The 26,159-nt window shown below is 36.4% G+C and overlaps 1 protein-coding gene across 12 annotated transcripts in view; it reads right to left on the reverse strand.

The window, feature by feature from the left end:
• Positions 1–26,159, reverse strand: part of PDLIM5 (PDZ and LIM domain 5) — a 201,138-nt gene that overhangs the window by 133,978 nt on the left and 41,001 nt on the right. For all 12 annotated transcript variants that reach the window (XM_059172610.1, XM_059172596.1, XM_059172633.1 and 9 more), the window contains exon 3: positions 4,829–4,980. In XM_059172610.1, coding sequence (XP_059028593.1) covers positions 4,829–4,980 — 152 coding nt within the window. The remainder of the gene's footprint in view (positions 1–4,828; positions 4,981–26,159) is intronic.

The raw sequence follows: 26,159 nt of genomic DNA on the forward strand, positions 1-26,159 counted from the left end.
TTATCTTACTTTTTCTTATCTAAATCCTATTCTCAGATATTGAGGTTAGGCCTAAAGAAGAAATCAATTAAGTGTATATACTATATATTTAATGAATTGATATGTATCAATAATACTTTGGGCAAAAAATATTCACAAAATAAAATTTCTGGTAACTTTCATTTCAGAAACAAAAATGGCTTTTCTCTTATCTTCTCCCTCTGGGGATTCCTGGGTGGAGGTAAACAGAACTCCAGAAGAGTGGCAACCATCCCTTGTTTCTGACAGTGCTAGAAGGAAAATGCAGTGAGTGCTACCACTATGAAGACTTGAGGAGAAACTTGGTCTGCTCCTCCTTCTAGCCCCTCCTTCCAATAATGACATCATTTCTCTCCCAGACCTTGCTGTAGATCTGGCCAGGCAGCTGTAACTCTCCAAGGCTTTCTCACAACTTTTTTTTAGGTCCAGGAAAACTTAAATTTGATTACAATATCACAGTAACGCACAAGACTACATGCTCTATACCATCCCATGCCACCTCTCTGACCTTACCTCTTACCTGCGCTCACTCGGGCTTCACTCTCTCTGTGCCAAGCATACTGGAGTCCCTGTCAGGGCCACTGTACCACTTCTTCCCTCCGCCAAGGACATGCATGACCCACATAGCCAATAACCTTCTCACTGAACTTTCCTGACCACTCTATTTTAACTTGCAATTCCCTACCCCTGAACCCCCTAGCTCCCTTATGTGCTCTATTCTTCCCCAGAACAGTTACCTATTTCTGCTCACTAAAAGGTAAGCACTGTGAGGCAGAGATTTTTGTCTCTTCTTCTCACCGCATGTCCCCAGCATCTATAAGAATGTTTGGCATATACTAAAAGCTTAAAAACTACTTGTGGAACAAATAAATGATTCCAAGTTTGGGAATTAATGCTGGTATTCATCAAATATTAATTAGATATTAAGAACATAAAACTATACAAGATGTTGTTAAACAGATTGTATGAAAAACATGGTCTTTGCTTTCAAGGAGTCTAGCTGGAGATGCAAAAGTAATATACATGGAGTAATTATTTAAATATGTGGACAGTATTAGGTATGACTATTAGCTAAGTTTATTTGTATGCCTCATGGAATCTGCCTTGTTATTCCTGGTTATACCTAGCACATAATTAAATTCTGAATCAAATGGTAAAAGCTTATCATAGGAGTTCAGACAGGGAAAAAATGAACTGAGTTGCAAAAGTAAGAGAAGGCAACAGGTGGCTGATGAGGTTCAACATGGGCTTTGTAGATGTAGAAGCCTGTGTTGGCAGTGAAGAGGTGGGTAGGCATCTTAGATGAGGTGAATTTCATGAAAGGTCAGACAGGCAGGTGAGGGCCAGTAAGAAACACCTGAAATAAAATGATAGGACTCACTGATCAGTAGGGATGATCTGGGGAGGACAATTTCAGTCTAGATCACAGAGAACCTAATCCTCTGAGCAAGAAGACTCAAGTCCAGATGGAATCTCACAGCACATGCTGTACCCAGCCTGGGTTTTACCAGTTTGGTACAGCCACTCATGAAAAACTAATGGTGCACACCAGCAACTTTCTATGTAAGCAACAGAAGATAACCTCCTTCCCTCCACCCTGCATGTACACACACACACACATCCCCACACATATATTTCCAGGAAAACTGGTGGCCAGTGACTAACGAATCCAAGAGAGGGGGAACAAAAGCCCTGTTCCCTCACCTCAAGGCAAGACAACCTCTATGGTACAATTTTATCCCAAAGTTACCTCCTGGATCAAGCTGAGGCTACATATACCCTGAAACCACATCCTTGTTCATCTCAGTTTCTTCTTCTTCCCAGTCCTGCTTCACTCACTTTGCCAGAACATTTCAAAGACCTCTCCTGATATATTACTTGTACATGAATTCTATCTCTTATTCTGCTTCCAGGGAAACTGGAGTACTACAACAAGTCTGTAAAGGGAAGTACTACATGTTCACAAAGAAAAGAACATGTTTTAGAAGAAAAGAGTTACACGGCACAAGCATTGTTGTAGGTCATTTTGGAAGAAGACTACAAAACAGGCTGTTTGGTAATAGATGGAATAAAGACGGTAAGGTGACAAGAGGCAAATTAAGGATGCTACTGTCAAATTCAGAAATAAGTGGAAGAGAAAATATTTGCTTCAGTATGAGAGAGAACTTAGGAAGGGACACAACTTAGTATAGGGAAAGACTGAAACTAACTCTTCAAAGTTTCATTTTTTCCTTGAAAGGCAAAAATATTCCTTCACTAGTATTGTTAATGTTTTGGGTTTTTTTGTTTTGTTTTGTTTTGTTTTGTTTTGAGAGAAAGTGCATGTCTGCACCCATATTCAAGCAAGTATGGGGAGGGATAGGGGCAGAGGAAGTGGGGCAGAGAGAGAGAGAAAGAATGTCAGGCAGATTCCATACACAGCGTGCAGCATGATGCAGGGCTCAATCTCATGGCCCTAAGATTATGACCTGAGCTGACCTGAGCTAAAATCAAGAATCAAATGCTTAACCGATGAAGCCAACCAGGTGCCCCAGTAGTATTGACAATGTTATATCATAAATTCTTTCAAATGCAAATCTCTTTTCAGGTTGACACTACTTAACACAAGAAGTGTTAAAAAACTTGAGAATTACAATAAGTAACAACAGGACTCTCAAATTCTCTCTCATGTTTTGGGCCCCGAATATCTATATTCAGAAATATGAAGACAAAATTAAACAGTATCTCCAAATGTTTAGAATGACTTAGTTTGTTAAATTTCATATTTAAGTGACTTAAAAGAATCTTTGTTAAGGGTCAGCAACAGATTACTTAAAATTGGAAATGCATACAAACAAAGTAACATCTGATTTTCATCTATTCTTATGGGACCCTGAAGTAATTTCAAAAGAAAGTAGATATAGCTAAGCTTCTAATCTAATATCTAAGTTTATTGACTCCGTGGTACCCTTTCAAAATTCGTATTTAGTAAAAATGAGTATAAAAAAAATGACTACTTTTCGAGGCACCTGGGTGGCTCAGTCATTAAGCATCTGCCTTCTGCTCAGGTCATGAACCCAGGGTCCTGGGATCAAGCCCTGCACCCGGCTCCCTGCTCAGCAGGAAGCCTGTTTCTCTCTCTCCCATTCCCCCTGCTTGTGTTCCCTCTCTCATTCTGTCTCACTCTCAGATAAATAAAACCTTTTTTTAAAAATTACTGCTTTTCATTTAATTAGTCATAATAATTTCATGTTACAGATCTCAGTACATAGAACAGAAAAAAACACTAAAAAAATAGAAATTTTTAGCAGGTTATTTTTTTCTCATTGACTCCTTTATATGCATTAAAACATATACCTAACAGCTATCAAAATTTAAATACAAATAACCTTTGACCAAATAGTCCCAATGACAGGAATTTCTCCCACACACACAAAAGAGGAGGGTTGGGGGTGCTGGTTACATCAAAGTAAATCCCTAAGTCTAAGTTCATAAAAATTTCTCCTATTCAGTTTTAAGACCAAACTGATACACTTCCAGAAAAGTACATACCTTACTCTGTATATATCCTTTAAATAGTCCCAGGAGAGCCTCCAAGAAAAAAAGGTTCCATAGCCAAATATGTTTGTACCACATGTATTTTCCCTCTTAAAAATTAACAATATACACAATAATTTATAGAAGGCTCTGAGATGTTCTGAGGTGAAAATGGTGTTTTCCAAATTTTATAGAACTAGAGAACACTTTTGTACTCATCAAAAACAAGACTTATTTAAAACTTTCCATACTTAGCTGATAAATGATAGCTATTTTCCCTATAAACCTTAAAGGCTAAAAGCTATAATTCAGTCACCTTCTCCCCACTCCCTTTTAACTCCCTTCCTCTGAGCCCAAGATACTGCAGTGCTTATAACTTTATAATTCATAATAATTATAGGGATCTTACTAAAATATACTTCTTGGTCCTTTCAGATAATTCTAATTCCTATCAGTATTTTTAGCAAGGAATCCACATGATTTCAAGGTAGGTCAAATGCTCAAAATGCCTGATACATTATAATCAATGAGATGACTAGCTATGCTATAACTGAGGCCAGAGTATCTTTAAAAAACGTAACAGTAAGTTCTGAAAATCTGCATTTCAAATGTAAAAATATTTTCTTCCACTCAAGAAGGGCAAAAAAGACATACTAGGAATAGCCTAACTATTTATTTTAAAAGAATACCTTCTAATATACTACCCAGAATATTAAAGCCAAGAGTTTTACCCTATAATAAGAATTTCACCCTAGATATAATAAGAATAAGAATTTACCCTATAACAGGGTGCCTGGGTGGCCCAGTGGGTTAAGCCTTTGCCTTCAGCTCAGGTCATGATCTCAGGATCCTGGGACTGAGTCCTGCATTGGGCTCCCTGTTCAGCAGGGAGCCTGCTTCCCTCTCTCTCTCTCTCTTCCTGCCTCTCTACCTACTTGTGATCTCTCTCTGTCAAAAAACTAAATAAAATCTTTTAAAAAAAAGAATTTACCCTATAACAAGAATTTTTAGCCTACACTCTACTGAGAAATTTCTGGAATTCTTAGATTTTCTAAAACCATACACAAATTTTATCAGTTCATGAATGCATGCCTTTTTATGGGGAAACAATCCAAAGCTTCCACCAATTTTTCACACTGCTCAATTACTCAATTTAAAAGCCATTATATTTTGTAATTTATCTACCTGAAACAATGGTAGGAGAAACTTCTTAGCTAATACCGCAAATCAGATACACAAAAACACACTCCTCAGTATTGTTTTCTCCCCCAGAAGCAAACAAAATGCAAATTACCTTTGCAGAGTCATGTTCAAAGAGCCAGTACAACCCTTAATCTTGTTCTGGGCTTCAAGATGAGTCATTCCATGTGCACTTATTCCATCAATGCTGAGAACCACATCGCCTATTCTTACATTTGCCTGGGATGCTTTGCCGCCATCTTTGAGCTGTAATAAATATATTTCATTAGGAGTGTCTCTCTTTAAAACACAGAATAATCAACACAGATTAAAATTGTACTTTTGCTTGAATCAAAAGTATACTAATATACTTTTAGACAATGTAATAAAAAGTTATCTTTATTAACAGGTAAAGTTAAAATTCAAATGACTTTTGTGTTTATTTTCTTAAATTCTTATTTGCTTTCTAAAAACTGAAAGCATTTTCTGGAAAACGTTCCTGATAATTTCTTATTTCTTTATTGTGTAACAAGAGCAGTGTGTGCTGGTCATGAATGAGGAAGACAAACAGCCAAGAAAACTACATTTAACATCTGTAATATGAATAGGGTATTTCAACTCTTTTAGAAATTATGCTTAAACTCTTTAAACAGCTGTATTTTTGTTTGAGCACAAAGAGTAACACAGACAGAGGATCTACTGAACAATCCTTCCTGTTGAGTCCAATTCCTACCCAGTGTTTGGGGTACTGAATTCTTTTAGTTCATAGGCCCAAATATCTTTTACACTAGATGTGCTTCCTACTCTGGGCATTTAGTAGAAGGGGAAGGAAACCAGTTGTGTCTGAGACTGTCAGACATTTTTAAAAGTGTACCACAGTTTTCAATCCCCAAATCTTTCTTCCCTTCTCTAACAATTTTCTCTGTGTTCACATAACTTAGTTTGACCTCTTTCAAAGTTCATACATATCTATTTCACTGCTCCAAAAGAAGAAAATATAAAATTGCAGTAAAATGTAACATGATGCAATTTTAATACATACCTAGAAACATGGAACAAGTACAAATCAAAAGAAACCATTCTAATTTAAAAGGCAAGCTTAGAATTCAGTAAGTACAAGTAGATCACACTGAATATTGGGTTGTAGGAAGATAAGACTTTACCCCCCCAAAAAAGAAAGAAACTAACCAATATGCCTCAAATATTTAAAACTAAAGTATTTTCTAAGTTTCTCTTTGGATTATACAATACTGTAACTTTAATAATGCAAGTGAATTGTACACTTAAAAATAGTTAAAATGGGGGCACCTGGGTGCCTCAGTCATTAAGCAACTGCCTTCAGCTCAGGTCATGATCCCAGGGTTCTGGGATCGAGCCCCACATCGAGCTCTCTGCTCAGCAGGGAGCCTGCTTCCCTTACTCTCTCTCTGCCTGCCTCTCTACTTGTGATCCCTGTCTCTCGAATAAATAAAATCTTTAAAAAAAAGTTTAAAAAAAATAGTTAAAATGGTTAACTTTTTTTTTAAATATTTTATTTATTTATTTGACAGACACAAGTAGGCAGAGAGGTTATGACCTGAGCCAAACGCTGAGGCTTTAACCCATTGAGCCACCCAGGTGCCCCTAAAATGGTTAACGTTTATAATTACCACAATTTTTTTAAAAAATGAAGAAAAAAAAAACGCAACAAAGTATTTTGCAGAACATTTTACTAAAATTACATCTTGATTAAAAAATATATCCCAGGGCGCCTGGGTGGCTCAGTGGGTTAAGCCGCTGCCTTCGGCTCAGGTCATGATCTCGGAGTCCTGGGATCGAGTCCCGCATCGGGCTCTCTGCTCGGCGGGGAGCCTGCTTCCTCCTCTCTCTCTCTGCCTACTTGTAATCTCTCTCTCTGTCAAATAAATAAATAAAATCTTTAAAAAAAAAAAAAATATATATCCCAGGAACACCTGGGTGGCTTATTCAGTTGTCTGTCTTTGGCTCAGGTCATAATCCCAGGGTCCCAGGATCGAGTCTGTCATTGGGCTCCTTCCTCAGTGGGTTGCCTACTTCTCCTTCAACCTGCCACCCCCCCCCAACCCCTAGCTTGTGCTAGCTCTCTGATGACTAAAGAAAAAAAAAAAAAAAAAAAAAAAAAAACTCCCTTCAAAAAAAATAAATGATTGATTGATTAATTAAAAAAATAAAAAATAGGGGAACCTGGGTGGCTCAGTGGGTTAAATCTCTGCCTTCCGCTCAGGTCATGATCCCAGAGCCCTGGGATGGAGCCCCACATCAGGCTCTCTGCTCAGCAGGGAGCCTGCTTCTCCCTCTCTCTGCCTGCCTTTCTGCCGCCTTCTGCCTACTTGTGATTTCTCTTGTTGTCAAATAAATTAAAAAAAAAAAAATCTTTTAAAAAATAAAAAATATATCCCAGGGTACCTGGGTGGCTCAGTAAAGTTAAGCATTTGTCTGTAGCTCAGGTCCTAATCCTGGAGTCCTAGGATAAGCCCCCTATCCCTGAGCAGGGAGCCTGCTTCTCCCTCTTCTTCTGCTCCTCTCCCTCTGCTTTGTTTTCACAATGTATCACATACGTAGTATATCATCATTTTGTTTTCATCTTTACACTAATAGAAACTATCCCCTCAGCTGCCAAGATATTTAAGGGAAAGAAAAATTGGTAGTATGTTTACACTAAAGAAAAAAACTTCCAGAGTAACAAAGCAGATCAAAATTTAACTCACAGCACATTTATCAACATAACTATATTACACTTATGTGCACACATATACACAGCTTTTATTATATATGACTGACAAAGTAGTTCCAAAATTCAATAAAAATTAAATGGACTAGTTTTCAGAATCACAGTATCAAGAAAAAATAATTAAGATTGAACTTTCTTAAGTATATTTTAAAATACTATAAAGGCAGGTATATTTATTAAAATATGATAGCTTTGTAGGGTAGGGAAAAAATCTTTAAAAACAGCAGAATTGCATTAAAAGATACAGTTTTACAACATTAAATAACAGGCATAACTACCTTTTAATAATCACTATTTCTTTTTATGAATTTAAATATAAAGAAATCACTTAATTTAGTAACAGAATTTATAAACTGTTCCCAAATGCACAGAACTAAATTGTTTAAATTGTAAGGGGCATTGACAAAGGAAACAGAAAGCCAGCAACGCCACTGCTTTCTATGGTACTTATTTATAGAGTTGTTCTAATGATTTGATGAAGTAAGAGCTCAACAGATGTTGGGTATTATTACTATTTCCTTGACTTCAGATTACTAACCTCAAAAATGTAGGGGTTGTATTAAATGATCTCAAAGAGCCCTTCCAGTTTTAAAAGTTTTTCTATCTGAGGTATCTGGGGGTGACTCAGTCAGTTGAGCATCTGACTCTTGGTTCTGGCTCAGGTCATGATCTCAGGGTCCTGAAATGGAGCCCCGCATCAAGCTCCATGCTCAGTGGGGAGTCCACTTGAGATTCTCCCTCTCCCTCAGTCCCTCCACCTGCGCGCTCTCTCTCTCTCAAATAAATAAATAAACTTTTAAAAAATAAGTAAAATAAAAGTTTAGTTGTGAGCTGTCTGCACAAAGGTATAGATCTAATCCTTAAAAAAGAGTTAAATCTGAAAGACTTCATTGGTAGAGCAAAGGAAAATCTATTCCCTTCCAAACTGAGCAAATAAATTGAAATTTGAATTCCGATAATGTGACAAGTATCAAATAATTTACCCCAGATTTTATTTCAGCCAATGCTTGAACTTCCTTTTAGGTCAAACATTAAAATAGATTAGATAGGTAAGGAGACAGACAAATAGATGATAGATAACCAGAAATAGAACACATCTATACTATTTGACCATTTCTCACATTCCTCCCATTAAAAGGAAATCTATGGACATTTCCTCTAAACGTACCCAACTTGAAGAATTTAAATACTCTCATCCAGTAGTAACATAAAGGTAATGAACAATGTAGAAAGAAAATAACCTAACCAAACCCAATGTCATAACTAGGTAAAACTTTTCTTGCTCCTTTGTTCCAGTTGCCTACTAGAGTCTAAGATCCCATGATCTCAGGATGTTCAAATCCAACTACTTAGAACTATCTATCCTTTGAGGATTGCTTTTACTCTAACTGCCACTCTTATTTTTAGGTGGTAGAGCATACTAATGCTAAAGCCCCTGTTGACTCTGCCTCTTCCACAGATACCAGCATCTAGGGAAATTACTAAATTGTGTCTATCCTTCCATTACTCCTCCATGTTAGTCCATACTCTGAACATGTCACCCTGACCTTGCCTACTAACTACTACAAGAGCTTTCTAAAGACTTCTTACCACCAAACTCTCCACTCTCCACATTACCCTCCCCTTCCCTCCATCTTCACATTTCCATAATGGTGGCCCTATTACCACTTCATACTGGAGAGTTCCAATCATGTCAACTATTTAGAAAAAGAGGGTAAAAAAACTTCAAATATCTGCTTGCTTCCTACAATCTAGAATAACACTAAAGCCTGAATTATGAGCCATCTATAATTTGTCACCAACCTGTTTCCAACTTTAAACAAGCTCTATAAAGTCAGAGATCATGTTTTTGAATTTGCTCTTCTTCCTAAGACCTTTGAATATTGTAGGTATTAGAAAAACATCTAATTAAACCATAGTAAAGAGGAAATCACAAACTGGAACATCAGTTTTATATGTTAAATTCTGGTAGAAATATACTTAGTTCACCAAAGAGAGAAGATTGGGATCTAATCTGAAAATGAGATTCTTTGATTAATCATTAGACCTAACTGGTCTAAGTAAGGTCTACACTCAAAACCACACTTCTAATAAAACAAAGTAAATTCATTTGGGATAGTCAGTGATATATTTTCCCTAGGACCTTCAAAGAGGCATCACAACTCCTCTTGTTAATCTTTATCTAACAAGCATTAGGAAGAGCTTAATTATGGGGCACCTGAGTGACTTAGTTATGCACTGGACTCTTGATTCAGCTCAGATCACTATTCAGGGCTCCCTGTCAGGCTCAGCGTTGAGTGTGGAGTGTGTTTAAGATTGTCTCTCTCTCCCTCTTCCCCTCTCTGCCCCCAGTTCTTGCTGTCTCTTCTCTTTCTCATAGATAGATAGATAGATAGATAGATAATAGATAGACACATAGATAGGACCAGCTTCATTATTTAACCACAACCTTTTCTCAATCAATGATCAGAAATGGAAACAAATGCCTATCACCATCTATCCAATCTTTCATATTATTTAAACTGTCAAACAAATTCCTTTTTGTCGATAGCGTTTTGAAGCCAGTAATATTAATCATTTTGGGTTTTGATATTAAGATCTTTTCTAAATCGCCAGCCATCTTTAGTATTAGATATTCAAGTTTTCTATTCACACAATTTAAATTAAAAATCATGAAGAACTAATGCTGTATACATAGTGGGAAAAGCCCAATGCATAAAAACAAATTTAAGACTTGTTACAGATGGCATCTCACTGACTACTCCTATGAGCTTCATTTAGTCCCACTTCCTCAAGCCATTCACCCACTAGAAAGACATTATTTTTTTCCCCTTAAATTGGGTAGGATGTAGCACTATTATGAATTGTTAGCAACTAAGGAAAAACTACAAGGTCACTCATTATTTTCATAGTTCACTTTTTCTTTGCTTTTCAAAGTCTGAATAACTTGCATTCATCTAAAACAGTAATAACCTTCTGTCATCAGCAAATCTTGTACATATTATATGACAGCCTTAAGTGTATGCATATTTCATAAATGTACAGTGTGTAGTAAAGAAACAGTAGTAGTGGGAGGCTCCTGGGTCAAGTTCAACATAAATCAAACTAATCACAAGCAAATGCTTCTCCTTTGATCTTGAGAAGCATTTTTATTACTGTTGTCCAATTTTCCATAAACTTAATTGTAGCTCTATGTTTCTCTAAAAAACACTGCTTTGTGATCTCACTTAAGTCGCAAGCACACATGGCTGCACATACTGGAACTACCTCTGAGCTTCTGTTTACTGATGCAGAAATGAAGGTACACCAGAACAACTATATGCTCATAAAGAGAATGGTATCTCTACTGAGCCTCCCCATTAACCTAGATGAGAAAGGCTGTAATATCAACCACCTGTATGTACTTGGACTAAAACCTCTAGGGATTCGTTTTAACCCTTTTATACTGCAATTATGTATGACAAGAAGTTTTCTCTTGAAAAGGAAATCCAGTCTTCAATAAGCAGATGGGCAGACTCTGTGTGTGTGTGTGTGTGTGTGTGTGTGTGTCTGTGTGTATGAAAGGATGAAAGATACCACAGACTTGAGCTCCCCCCATCTGACTTTGACCAGGAAATACCCAAAGGCAAATTTTCTTGAGTTATTTTAAAGGAGTAGTCCTTCTCATATAATATTTTTCTATTCTGAGAAAGAAATTACCCAGAAAAAGTAGTGGACTATTTACTGAGCAACAACAGTAAGTAAGCAACTTTGTGAGACCCTTTATCTTTCTTTGCCATTTATCAGATAGTTTTACTCTGTGTTGCAGATGGAAAAAGAGAGCTTCAAAGGGATTGCTGATGTCCATACAGCAAATAAGAACATAGTTCAGAGAATAAGCTTTGAAATCAGGCGAATATGGGTTCATATTCATATTCTGCCATTTCTTGATTACGTGACATGAATTTACTAGACCTCTCAAGTTTCACCCAACCCTCTTTAAAATGAGGACTACAATTCCACCTGTCTCACAGAGCCCTCCAGCAGATAAATAAAACACCAGCATAGCATATACCACACAATGCAAAAATAAATGTTCACTATTATTATTCTGCCATGCCACCAATTCACATAGGCAGGATGCCTGTTTCAAGGACCTACAAGGCAGAGAAGACAGCTTTTCAAACTGACCAGTCAGACCTTATGGCTTCCCCATCCCTCCATAAATAAAGACAAAATATCCCTTCTTTATTCACTCCATTCCTGTCTTCTCTAAGCCTTAAGTTTTCCTTCATTTAGCAACAGAGCTCGATATGCCACAGGATCAGAACCAGCTCTCCATGTCCTCTGTCTCTGCTTACTACTGTCCAATTCTGAATTTCCCAAACTCCATTCTCACAGGATAGTGACCTCGTATTACCACTTCTCAGGTCAGTTAGGTGTTGCCACTGTACCAAAAGGCCAAAGAATAAGAATCAATAAGATAATATTGGTGAAGAAGCCTTGAAATGGGGGCAGAAAGTGAAGAAAACAAGGAAGGAGGGTATTGGTACAAAGGCTAGAATAAGGAAGCAAGACTAAGAGAAAAGAAAGGGCCATGAGGTATTTCTAGATCTAGATCTAGATTCCAGGTTTGGTAAACTAGATCCTCATCTCTGGGTCTGTTGTACCTCCATGTGCACATGCATAAAATATTTAAACTGAACAAAACATCAAAGTAATAATTAATTATAGGAGATTTTATACTTTCATTTGAATAACTAAAATAACCTAAATGACTCTTCTTAATGACAATGATTTAAAGCCAATCAACTCACAGTAATACCAATGTGTGTCATTAAACATGTCATTAACTTTATTATACTCAAATAAAATTTATAACTAAACTTTCCCCCAAATGCTTAGCCTCCATGCAAATGTGTGGCTCCAGCATTTCTTCTTAAAACTTAAAAAAAAAAAAAAAAAGATACACATACACACACATATATAAAGATGTTATTCCTTTATTTGAGAGAGGGAAAGTCCCGCACACGGGTGCATGAGCAGGGGGAGGGGCAGAGGGACAAGCAGATTCTCCAGGGAGCCAAGCAGGAAGCCTGACCCAGGACCCTGAGATCATGACCTGAGTTAATGTCAGACGCTTAATCAACTAAGCCATCCAGGAGCCTCTCTTCCTAAAACTTTTCAATGAGAGAGAAAAATAGCACTACATCTTTATAAAATTGCATTAAAAATACCAGTATCTCAAGAAAGCATGCCACTTAAACAAAAATCTCAAAAATGCACCAAACAGAACATTAATCTTATCCACAAGAAGTATGCTATTTGGGATTCATAAGGAGTTAGAGATTTACCTGTTAGACTAACCCTTCCCCATAGCTATTACCTCTTGAAAGCAAGCACATCACAGAAACAAAACAATTACAGAACTCATAGCAAAAAACAAAATCAATGAAAACATTATAGAGCTCTCACTTTTAAAAGTTAGACCCCAATATGGCAGGTATTATTTAAATACATTTAACTGCATGAGATCTCTCTTTAAAATGATCATTTATGGGGCACCTGGGTGGCTCAGTTAGTTATGCCATCTGCCTTCAGCTCAGGTCATGTTTCCAGAGTCCTGAGATGGAGCCCCACATCAGGCCCTCTGCTCAGCAGGGAGCCTGCTTCTCTCTCTACCTGTTCCTTCCCCTGCTTGTGCTCACTCTCTCTCAGTTTAATAAATAAAATATTTAAAGTAAAATAAAATAAAGTAAGCATTTAAGGATGCCTAGGTTGCTTAGTTGGTTAACCATGTGACTCTTGATTTCAGTTAGGTCATGATCTCAAAGTTGTGAGACTGAACCCCCGCTTTCCGGCTCCACACTGGGCATGGAACCTGCTTGGAATTCTCTCTCTCCCTCTCTTAAAAAAAATGAGCTATTTAATATAGCTGCTATATTGCCCTAAGCTTTTTCAAAAAGAAGCACAATGTTTAGCTATAACAGTGACTGCAACACTTAGAATTCTCTAATGAAATGTATCCTTCCAAATCACAGGGAACCTCAGTATGCACACAAAAACCTCTTATGCCTTCCTCTGGAAGTAATAAGCCAGCAGTTACAAACCTCACGAAACAGATGTCAGCAATAGAAATTATTTACTGATGACATATATACCCAAGTATATTACAGAAATTTTATAATATAAATAACACCATTTTAATAGATGTTTACTAAGAACAATTTCTGCTGGTTCACAAAATTACCTTGGTAATTGGATAATTGTATTCTATGGGTTAACAAGCAGGAGACAGGTACCTATATAAGAGCCACAACCAACATGCAAGTTTTCAACCTCTGCATATTTTCAACAAATATGGAATGCTCGGAAATGTATGACCCTAACACCATGGGTATGACAAGAATGCCCTCAGACTTAATAAATGTAAAAAAGGAATATATAAATATGACAGCTATAGAAAGAAACACTACCAGAAATTTCCCATGTCCAAAAACCATGGGAACTAAACCATGGGAAAATAAAGATGCGATTTTTCTAACAGTGCTGTTACCAAAATTTGGATAAATACACCAATAAAATTATATCAATCTAACCAACAGGATTTTCTTGAGGTAGAGAAAAGCACTGAGGAAAGTCTTATTTTGAAAAACTCCTAAGTAATGAGCAATCTTTAATTTTGTTTTAAAAATGTACTTTCTAGTACCTTCTATAGGAGAAAACTATCTCCCACATATATCCCAGAATACCATGGATGTGACTTTCACACTGCTACCCCTCAAAAAACACACAAGAAGGTATGAGCACTACCCCAAAATAGGGAACTCACAGAACTTGTTTTCTTAACGGTATTACTCAGTCATCAACCAAATGTCACAAATAAACAAAAGTGGTAGAGTTTTTAAGCACTAAAGTAAGAAGTAAAGAACATTTGAGAAGTACTGCATTTTTTAAAACATATCCCTTAAGCTTTCTTTCAAATCCCAATGTGTTCACTGTCACTCCAGTACTTATGAATCTGCCCTACAATATTACACTTAGCACTTAAAATTGTTCTGTCGTGCATTGCCTACTGCCATACAGTGTTGACCCCCCAGCCAGCGTGTAAATGCAACTCAACCACACATAAAAAACTAATCTCTGCCTTGGATGTCTAACGTAAACATGCCCCTTTAAAATTTGAGGCTATTCTGGATTCATTTTAATACTCTTTTCTGTAAAATAAAATCACTTGGCTTTCTGTATGTTAGAATGGCGAGATAAAACAATCACTGATGTCTCTCTGTGAGTAACTTTGTAAACTCCTGACCCATGTAAGCAATGGTTACTTTAACTACAGGCCTTCTCTTTTGGCTTATGAGTCAAACTATAATCAGTTTTACCCAAAAGTCTTGAGAATACACCTTATATGGTAGCAGTGAGGAGAATACCTCAAAGTACATGTCATTATGCCTCACAAAACCAAGGGAAATAAGAGGGTGATTATGCCTTTTTCTTTCCTTATGTAGCCACTGAATTACCTAGTTCCAACACTGGGCTGCTGTTAATACTGTTTGTTCTAGTCCTCTAAATCTTTTCTCCATGATGAGTCCTCCTTTATTGAAGTAATATCTTTATTCTTCTCTACTAGCATCCCAATGAAATAGAAATGTGCCTTTTTAAACCGTAATTCACTATTAAGACACCACACGACACTTTCATTCTATAGCTAATCCATGTGTTTAAGCCCAGAGATTTAATATGCTTTGTAGTTAACGTGTGAATATAATTCTACCAGAAACGTGAAAAGTATGGTGGTTTATTAAAAGAAAAAAAAAGAACACATATACAAACATCTCTAAGGTACCTATATAATTATTATTAATATAAATATTAATTATACAGAAATTTGTGTTTCCATGCAGTCCACTTTATAATAATAAAGAAAATGGTAACAAATGCCATAGATAATTATAAAGGTTAGAAATGAGTAAGTCAACTCTAGTTTACCTGAGAACAGTTTAACACTGAAATTTACACATTTCAACCCTCCCTCCTTACTAGGTTCTGTTCAAGGATGAGATGAAACCTCTAAAATTGTATGCAAATTGTGTCCAACTTTGCATGCATTTTTCCATTGAGTCAGTCCACAGCTTTCCCCAAATTCTCAAAGGCATCTATGACCAAAAAAAATGTTAAGAATGAATTTGAAACGATTTAATGAAACCTTAGAACAGTGTTTCTCAAAGTGTGGTTCCTAAACTACCAGCAGCAGCCTACTTTCATGATGTGGGAAAAAAAATCACAAGCCCTTCAAAACCCACAAGCTAAAAATGTTTCAAAACAAAACAAAACAAAAAAATCCATTAGCATCAAGAAAATTTAAGCACTCAAAGGAGAGTTTATATTTATTTAATGTGTTACAAAATCATGACTTCTTAAGTTAATGGCAGGTAAGTATTTAAAAAAAAAAAAAACAGGGATTTACTTTTTTAAAAAAATCCTAAAATCTTCACAGTGTATATTATTAATATTTAATAAGGGCCTAGCCCATTCGATACCAAATTCAGAGAAAGGGTATAAAGAACTGGCATAGCCCTCTCCCTCATCTACTATTTAACTTTTCTAATGTGTACGTAACTCTCTATGAAGCAATGCTCCTCAAACTATCTGCGGTGAACACTATACCTGCCTTATACCAATTCTTCTGTAATCTATAATAAAGACAAGTTACTGGAAAACAAAATTTAAAGAAACCGTACAAAATATAAGACCAAATTTCTTATCATCAAATTCAACAGACATAAAATCATTCTGTCAAACTACCGAAGTTTCTAGATACCAACTCTTCATTTCTGTCCTTACTTCGTCTCAAACTATAACCAACAGTCTGCTGGTCTGTAGACCAGAAGGATTTTCTTTTATGCAATGACTATATCCTTTATGTCTCTTTAGGTCTATTATACACAGACTTAAAAATAACACACAATAAATATTTAATGAATTCCCATAATAGAAATCAATGGTATTTAGTCAACAGGCTATTGTTTAGTAATTTATTTCCAATTTTCTTTGCTCTTATGTTAAACATAAAGTGATAAATGATAATATCCATTTACTTTGGTATACTGATCTGACTTTCTCTTTAGGAATTGTTCCTAAAAATGTATACACATTTAAATTTTTGATCCATGATACTAGAATGCCAGCAAGAGTATTTGCAACCATTTTTAATTCTGCAAACTGTACACAAAAGTGTTTGTTATCCACACTCTTACAACTCTTAATATTACAAAAGAAACCGGATGGCAATTTTAACTCTACCACTAACAAATCCTGTGACCTTGGGCAAATCATTTGCATCTCCCATCTTATTCTGCTCAGCTGCATGAGACAGCTGAACCAAATGTTCTAAGGTCTCTTTCAACGCTAAACCATAATAAATATTTATAGACTACTATCTCTCATTATTCTAAACAGCCATTACAATTAGTATCCATTATTCATTTTGGCATTAAAATAACTGTAATACTATTCTCTAATTACTTCATATGTACATATATATACATAATTCTTATTTCTCTATTATAATACATTAAAATGGCAAACATGACTACTTTTCAAAACCTAAAATTATATCAACATTAGAAATCCAAAAGGTGGGACACCTGGGTGGCTCAGTGGATTAAGCCTCTGTCTTCAGCTCAGGTCATGATCTCAGGGTTCTGGGGTCGAGTCCCACATCGGGCTCTCTGCTTGGCAGGGAGCCTACTTCCTCCTCTCTGTCTCTCTGCCTGCCTCTCTGCCTGCTTGTGTTCTCTGTGTGTCAAATAAATAAATAAAATCTTAAAAAAAAAAAAAAAAAAGAAAGAAAGAAAGAAATCCAAAAGGCTAGGTTTCAGAGCTAACTAGAAGAGAATCTAGCTTATCTTCATTTTCAGATCCCAAATGATTTTTTTTTCTTTTAGAATGAATATTAATTCTATTATATATTTAATTCTAGAATATTTTATTTTAAAAGACAAGAATCTTTTTTTCTACTAGTAGTAGCTAAGCCCTCTAGCATTTAATGCTGAATTATGCATTCATCTGTTCATGATACATTTACTGAGTGATTACATATGAACTAAATGCTAATGACTGTAAGAATGAATTAGAAGGCAAATGGGGAAAGCAAATATTCATTTATTCCATCACTTAACAAATACCTGCCAAGTGTCTAATTTGTGTTAGGTGGTTCAAGGCCTTGTGATACAACAATGAACAAAATGAAGTCCTTGCCCTCACAGAGCTCCATTCAGTCAGGAGGAAAGAGACAATCATCATATAAACATGCAAGTAAATAAAATGTCAAAAATAAGTATTACATTAGAAAAATAAAACAGAGAAAGGGGACAGAAAGTGGAGACCTCTTTTACAGTAAGGCAGTCAGAGAAGACTTCCTGGGGTGGTGACATATGAACAGAAACAAGAATGGATTAAGAGGAAAGCACCATGCACATATCCAGAGGGAATGCATTCTAGTCAGAGGTATAATTAAAAGGGATACTTTGGGGTACTACAGACTAATAAAGAAATGTGTAAAAGTTATCAACATATGGACGCCTGGGTGGCTCAGTCAGTTATATGTTGACTTTTGATTTCAGCTCAGGTCATGATCTCAGGGTTGTGAGATCAAGCCCTGTGTTGGGCTCTGTGCTTGGCATGGAGCCTAATTAATGTTCTCTTTCTCCATCTGCCCCTACTCCTCCCTCTCTCTATCTTTAAAAAAAAAAAAAAAAAAGTTTATCAACATAAATACTAGAATGACTAATATACTGAGGAGCATGCAACTCTTGATCTCTCAGAAATAATCACAATTATCCTGGATGTTAAAATAGGAGTTGGAATTTGCAGTAACAAAATGGGAGAGATGTACTCTCAGCAAAAACAAAAAGCACACGAAGGACTTGATTATATGAAAGTACTACCATTTCCAGGGAGTAACAGGTAGTTAGGGCATCTACATTCCAAGGGGAAAGTGACAGGGAAATGAAGAGCCCAAGCTAGCTAGGTTGCCAAAAGCCATAAAATAACAGGCACAATATGTGACAATAAGTAACTTGTAAAGAATCTAATTTACAAGTTACTTCCACATCAACTAGTGTGGTCTCCTTAAACATGTCATTGCCCAGAACAGACTGCTCACATATGCAACTGCCACTCCTGGAGGCCACACTGTTTCCAGGAAATCCAGGCTTGTTAACAGTGCGTCTCTACTGTGCACTTTCTCTCATCCTGTAAAGAAGCTGGGAAAGTCTTCATTCCATTCCTGTGTCAGGAAGTGTGACTTCAGCTTCTTTTGTACCATGCAGCCTTCCAGAACCAAGACCCATCAACATTTAGACAAAAGGAGTTAATGTTTCCATATATGGGATTATTTTATTCATTCTGCTTGGAATTTGTTGACAGGGAAAAAAAAAATTCCTAAGGATCCTTTTCCTTCCAGCCCTCTTTAAGTCAGAACTACCACCAATACCCCTACTAGGTCTCCCGTGCCTTTCTTAGTCCAGGCTTATTTTTCTAGCCCAGTAAGCAGGCCTGTACAGTTGACTTTTTATCAAGATAGCACCAAAGTTTGGTAGATCACATCTAGCACTCTGGTCTCTAGTCATAAAACACTGATTTACTCTAGATGTTTTGCCTCCTCCACAGAAAGCAAACACACAATCACAAAGACCAGCTAGAAATGGAAAGGAAATGTCCTTACGTCAATGCCACTTTTTTTTTTTTTTTTTCCTTTTTTAAACTAAGAGTAGAACAGACCGGAGCAACACTGAATGATTATCATTCCGGTACAGTGTGGCACAACCATATTGGTTCTGAGCTTTGGGTAACACAGGATTTGGCAGAAGACAAACTGCTGACAGCAGTTAGGGAAAGTTTATTGAGCAATGTCACTACTCCCAGTTGTGTAGACTGCAGAGATGCGAGTGAGGGAATGGAGGGGCTAAGATGTTGGTTTGCCTGGTAGCAATATGCCTGAAGCATATTTGTCTGCTGTTTCATGTTCATCTTGTTTCCCACTCTGATAAATCAAACCACCTCTTGCATTCAGAGTAAGGGCCCAGAGTCACTCAAATACAGGGATAAAGCTAAAGACATTATTGTTTGAGAACACAAATTTCTTAGCAGACGTTATAGGTAAATCTAGGCTCTACACAGAGCTTTCCTTGTATAAATCAAACATTACCACTACCAAATGTTGGTCATTATTGAATCAGAGACTAATGTATTTAAACATTTTTTGGTTATATTAGAGTAGTTGACACGGGTTCAATTCTTTTAGCAAATGGTTAATAAGTACACAATATATACCAGTGGGTGGGGGCAGAGAATGTGTGTGTGTGTGTGTTTGTGTGTGTATGTGGTACGGCAGGAAGGGTGAGGTAACAGAGTTCTATTTCTTAATTGTTGAAAATATATGTAATTAGCAGATAACATTTATAACACTACTGTCTTTGTACAAAACCTTCCATTTTTACATGTAAGATAATACAGATCAGATAACAAATAACAAAGGTTAACATTCTGCCTTAACATTACTTCAAAATATGCAAATGTATGTTCAAAAAGTTAAACATTAAGAATACATTTCCAAGAAAATCTATCTGGCAACCACCTGGCTAGCTTAGTTATCATTACTATTATTAACTATGTTAGCTTTGTTATTATTCTCTGCTGGCAATTATTATAAGCCATTTCCTCAACTTCCAAGCAGTATTATATCAGAAACAAAAGCCTCTAACTAGCTCATGAATTCTCCAGCTGTTCAACACAAACATAAACCAGACACCAGTGTGCTCACACGTAGTATCTAGTAGGTCAGCAACACTGAGGTAAGAAACAGTCCTTGCAACAGGTTCTTTAATCACAGGAGCACACCATGAACTAAAAATTGTTCTGGCACAAAACCAATAGAATAGGAACAATTTTTTACTGAGATTTCTCAGAAGAGTTATAGCAAGCTTCAGGAACAAAGGTTTTTTCAGGGGTGCCTGGGTGGCCCAGTCAGTTAATCCTCTGACTCTTGGTTTCATCTCAGGTCACGATCTTCTGGTGGTGAGACGGAGCTCCACGTTGGACTCTGCTCTCAGTGCAGTCGGCTCAGAAGCAGTTTCTTCCTCCCGTTCCCTCTGCCCTTCCCTGCTTACCCTCTCTCTCTCTAATACATAAATAAAATCTTGAAAAGAAACAAGACAGGAAAAAAGGACAGAAGGCATACTGCTCTACCAAAGTGATTTGCAAACCAAAAACTTTTCTCCTTAAAGCAATGTGAAAGACAAAAAAAAAAAAAAAAAAAAAAAATCAGCAGACATTATACAGCCCTAATTAAGATGGATTTTTCAGTATATTTATTTTCTTCACTTCCAAATCTAAAACTGTATTTAGGCATTTCAGGAAATATATGGAATCTCTTAATGTTCACCTGTTAATTACTCTGCAATCATAAAAAAAATCATTAACCCAAGCTCCATTTCTTGAAGCTGATTCAGTATTTGTTTTCAGCAACTTTTTATAGACTTAGGAGGTATGTATATCAAAAAAACAAGTGTGTAAAAGAGAGTAGTATGTTAGGCTGTGGGAAAAGGATTTAAAAGTTCTTTATTGATTTGAAGATACACAAAATATACAGGGATAAATCTACAAGCCAGTGTTTAGATTCAAATGCAAAAAATTCAACGAGAAATTCAAATTCAATAGAATTTAGAAGACTTGACAAGGAGTCCACAAAAATAAAATCAGGGCAGGACACCTAGCTGGTTTAGTCAAAGGAGCATGCAACTCTTGATCTCAGTGTTATGATTCCCAGCCCCACACTGGTTGCAGAAATTACTAAATAAAACTTAAAAAAAATTTTTTTAACTAAATTTTTAAAATAAAATCAGGGAGATTTTAGAAGGAGATGGCATCCTTGTAAGTCAATAATGTGACAGTCTATTCAGTTTTAAAATTATTTTTAAGTAGTAATATGGTCGTGGGCTGCATTAAAAAAAAAAAAATAAAAACCACCATCCATATTAGGGAAAGTGTTAGTTCCACTGTATTCTGTATGTTTAGACTACATCAGGAATACTATGTGTAATTCTGTACCAGGAAAACAACCATAATTAGAATAGTCAAAGACCCAGAAGTTGTATCATGCAAGGAATCACCAATTAAAAATGGACATTGCTGAAAAGATTGAATATATAATATAATAATGGACTAGAATTACTGACTCACTAGCACTAATTCCCACACTTGCCTGATCAAAAAGGGCACTCTTTGTAAGTACAGACTATGGACACTCATTACAAGAGAATCTGATTTAGAAAGTCTTAGTGAAGACCCAGGAATTTAATAATCCTCTGGGCAGGAACCAGGGTCCATGGGTACAAGTTCCAGAAAGAAAGATTTATTTTCTCAGCAAAGTTAAGAACGTGAAAACATTCAGAACATTCCAGAAACAAAATGGTTTTTTTTGCAAAGTAATGGGATTCCTATTTCTGGGTATATGTTTAAGCATAAGGCAGCCAGCCAGCCACATGCCAGGGATACTATACAGAATATATGAATCTGAAAATGCAAAAGAGTATTTAATGAAGTACTGGTGAGTAAACAACCAGACACAAGAATACCATTATGCTATTTTAGTCACATATAGTAAATGCTCTTTCTCTGTGAAAATAATACAACCATGAAGTTTTGATTCCCATTACATATCACAGTCATCTCAACCAGACTGTAAACATTTTTGCTTTACTGAGGCAAATGCCACAAAATGAAATATAAGCTTCAATCTAGCCAGAGTTCAGAGAGTCTAGATTTTTACTGTTAAATAAATAATAAACACAGCTTTAAAAACAGCACTAAACTTTCTCTTAAACTGTGATGACACTGGTAAATGGAAGAAAGAAGACAGAAGGAGGACTCTTAGGCCAGACAGAATTCTGATCATTCATGGTACTGTAAATCACTTCTACATAGGATATTCAAATTGTCCCATAAAGCTGTAATAGTAATTACTCCAAACAGGAGTAACAAGATACCGTGTGAACTAAATAAACACAGTCAATTTCCCTATCATTCTGCATTTGTTATGTAAAACTTTCATGTTAAGTAATATGATATATCAAATTATCACAACCAACTATTTAAGAGTAACAGAAAGAAGCAAAACAGAGTGAAAATATAAATGGTGTAGAACTCCATTTGGTCTAGAGCTGGATGCTCAAATGACTTTTCCTATGAGTTTGATAGATAAAAAGCTAGTCTCAGGTATCCAAGTTGGTACAGGTAATCAGGTATTTGGGCCTTTTAAAACAGGACTATCATCAAAGATTGGTGATTTAATTGGTCATAGAAGAATTCCTTCTGGTGGCCAAAAGACGGGTACAAAACCTATGAGAAAACACCTGGCATTATCTCTAAAATAAATTCACATGTGACCTGCACAATGCTACTGCTATTCTTATACCAATGTAAAGGTACACAATCAAAAACATCCTTGTGGGGTGACTGGGTGGCTCAGTGGGTTAAAGCCTCTACCTTCCGCTCAGGACATGATCCCAGGGTCCTGGAATTGAGCCCCACATTGCATGCATCCAGCTCTCTGCTCAGCGGGGAGCCTGCTTCCTCCTCCCTCTCTGCCTGCCTCTCTGCCTACTTGTGATCTGTCAAATAAATAAAATCTTAAAAAACAAAACGAAACACACATCTTCTTCCTACATAATCTACATAATGAAAGGCTAATCTAGAACTATTATTTTGGGAGAGGTCAGTGAAAAATATCCGTATTACCCAACTTAAATCTACTGGCCTAAGAGAGGTTAAGGACTCCAGTTAAGGAATTTTCATGCTACTGAATTAACATTAAAGAACGTTATTTGCAAAACTAAGTATACCCATCACTGAACTCATCTGTTTTGATCTCCTATAAGCTGTTTAAGAAAAAAAGTGGTGCGGGCAGTAAGTAGTTTGGACTATATAATCTAAGGTGTCTTGTCACTCCAACATTTACCTTTCCATGCCTGTTTTATGACTACTGTTCCACGGAGATATGGAACATCATTTAAGAAATATCCAACATCTACAATTTCCAATCTTGAAAACAAAAAGATAGTCACTGTTACAAACTTTTGTTTGCTGATTTAAAAAAACAAACCAAATAAACTTTCAAAATAGCAAACTAGAAAGGAAGAAACCTCACCATGTGCCCAGCCAATAAAGTATCTGGTCAGTACCTACACCAATGGCAACATCCACAGATTTCAACCTGCTACCAGTATAGATTTGATGCTAATAACAGAAAAGAGGCGCAAGAAGCAAAAAACATTGGAATTAGATGTTTTATATATATTAACTCATTTAACCTCACGGAAATGCCAGAGTTAAGCACTGGCATTCCCAGTGAAAAAACTAAGTGAAAAAACTAAGCCACAGACAGCTTCAGTTACTAGTCTAAGGTCACAGTTAGGAGGTCATAACGCTGAGATGAAAACACAGGTAGGATGATTCCAAAGTCCACCTTATGACCCCACGCTGGGCTGCCCTCCCACCAACACATCATCTGCCACTCTCCCTCCTGAGATAACACATAGCACTCTGCAGCCAAATGCACATGTTTTATTCCTGAGAAGTTTATTCCCTAAATCCCATCTATCTGTTTCTGCTACTTAGACAAACACGACTGGATAAAGCAGGAGGGAAATCGCTTCCTCTAAAACTTGACTCTACATGGCTACCCTAATTAACTCTCTAAGCCTCACCCACCTTCCAGGAGAAACAGATATCCAAGTGTCATATTAATTTTTAAAAATTCCTCAAACTTTCTAACCATCCAGACTAAAAAGAGAGAGACAGAGGAAACAAGGAGAAGAGGGAGGAGTAAAGGGGAAAAGCAAGTGAAGGAGAAGAGGCAAAGCAGCAGAGAAGGACAGAACCCCCAAGTCTCCCTTCTTCACTTTAAAATCCCTGAATTAGTCTTGTTTTTGTTATTAAAGATCTTATTTATTTATTTAACAGAGAGAGCACAAGCAGGCGGGAGCAGCAGGCCAAGGAGGGAGCTTGATGTAGGGCTCAATCTAGGACCCTGGGATCATAACCTGAGCCGAAAGCAGATGCTTAACCAACTAAACCACTCATTCGCCCCTTGTACTGAGTTAGTCTTATTACAAAATCCAACTCGGAGGCTCATCTGGATAGGAAAGAGGGTTACCCTCCCCAGTTTCTACTTTCTAAGATGGGATATTAGCCTCTTTCCTCCCAACATTTTTACTTTGGTAGGAGAATCTTCTCTGGTACATCCTTGATTGAGGATGGAAACCCCCACTCTGGGGAGACTGGTGATGGAAGAATAAGAGCAGCTCAAACAGGACTGATCGATGAAACAACAAAGAGCAAAGCTTCTCAAAGGATCTGTGAAATTAGTCTTTTTAAATCTCCAACCTGTTTCAGAATAATGCTTTTAACAAAAATACAACAAAATATTATCAGAAAAATCAATTTTAAAACTATACAAAATGCAAGCACCCAATTTTTTTTTATTAATGTCAACAGACTTGAAATTATCGGCTCAAACTTCTATAAGAATTTCTAAAAACTTATTCTCAATTTCTACCTTACAGTATCACAAACTCACGACCCCATGGATAATACTTTGCATAACACTGTATTAGAACATCAAAGACCAGTTTCTGCGTCCTAAATATCATATTTAAAAGAGCTAAAAAAAATCTTTTAGAAATTTAGATAAATAGGTGTGCCTGGGTGGCTCAGTCAGTTAAGCCTCCGATCCATGATTTTGGCTCAGGTCATGATCTCATGGGTTCTGGGATTGAGGCTCACATTTAGTTTCCCCCTCAGCAGGGAGTCAGCTTGGGATCCTCCCTCTCCCTCCAAATATATATATATGTATATATACATATACATATACACACACACACACTAAATACTAAAGACAATATACTAAATATTTTTTTTTTTTACAATATACTAAAGACACCATCAAAAAAGTCTTAGAATACAAGAATTCTGTAAAGTTGTAGGATACAAAGTCAATGCACAAATATCTGATGCACCTATACACAAATAATGAACCAGAAAGAGATATAAAGAAAACAATCCCATTCACAACTATATGAAAAAGAATAAAATACCGAGGAAGAAATTTAACCAAGTATTGGTGAAAGACCTGTATATTGACACTGATGAAGGAAACTCAAAAAGAAGACAAATAGAAGGAAGAACATTCTGGTATCTACAGGTATCAATTCAATGCAATCCCTACCAAAATTCTGAAGACCCTTTTCAAAGAAATAATCCTTTTGAAAAACTAATCCTAAAATTTGTACAGAACCACAAAAATAAATGACCAAAATCTTAAGAAAGAAGAATAAAGTTGAAGGCATCACACTTCTGATTTCAAACAATATTACAAAGCTACAGTAATTAAAACAGTATGGTTACTGGCATTAAAAACAGACACAAAAATCAATGGAAAATAAGAGAGCCCAGAAATAAACCCACACATATATGGTCAATTAATTTATGATAAAGGAGCCAAAAATATACAATGTGGAGAGGACAATCTCTTTATGGTATTGAGAAAACTGGACTACCACATACAAAATAAAACATACAGCATACACAAAAATTAACTCAAAATAGATTAAGGACTTGAATATAGGATTTAAAGCCATAAAACTCCTAGAGG

Source organism: Mustela lutreola, chromosome 1 (genome assembly GCF_030435805.1).
Source record: "Mustela lutreola isolate mMusLut2 chromosome 1, mMusLut2.pri, whole genome shotgun sequence".
NCBI classification, from domain to species: Eukaryota; Metazoa; Chordata; class Mammalia; order Carnivora; family Mustelidae; genus Mustela; species Mustela lutreola.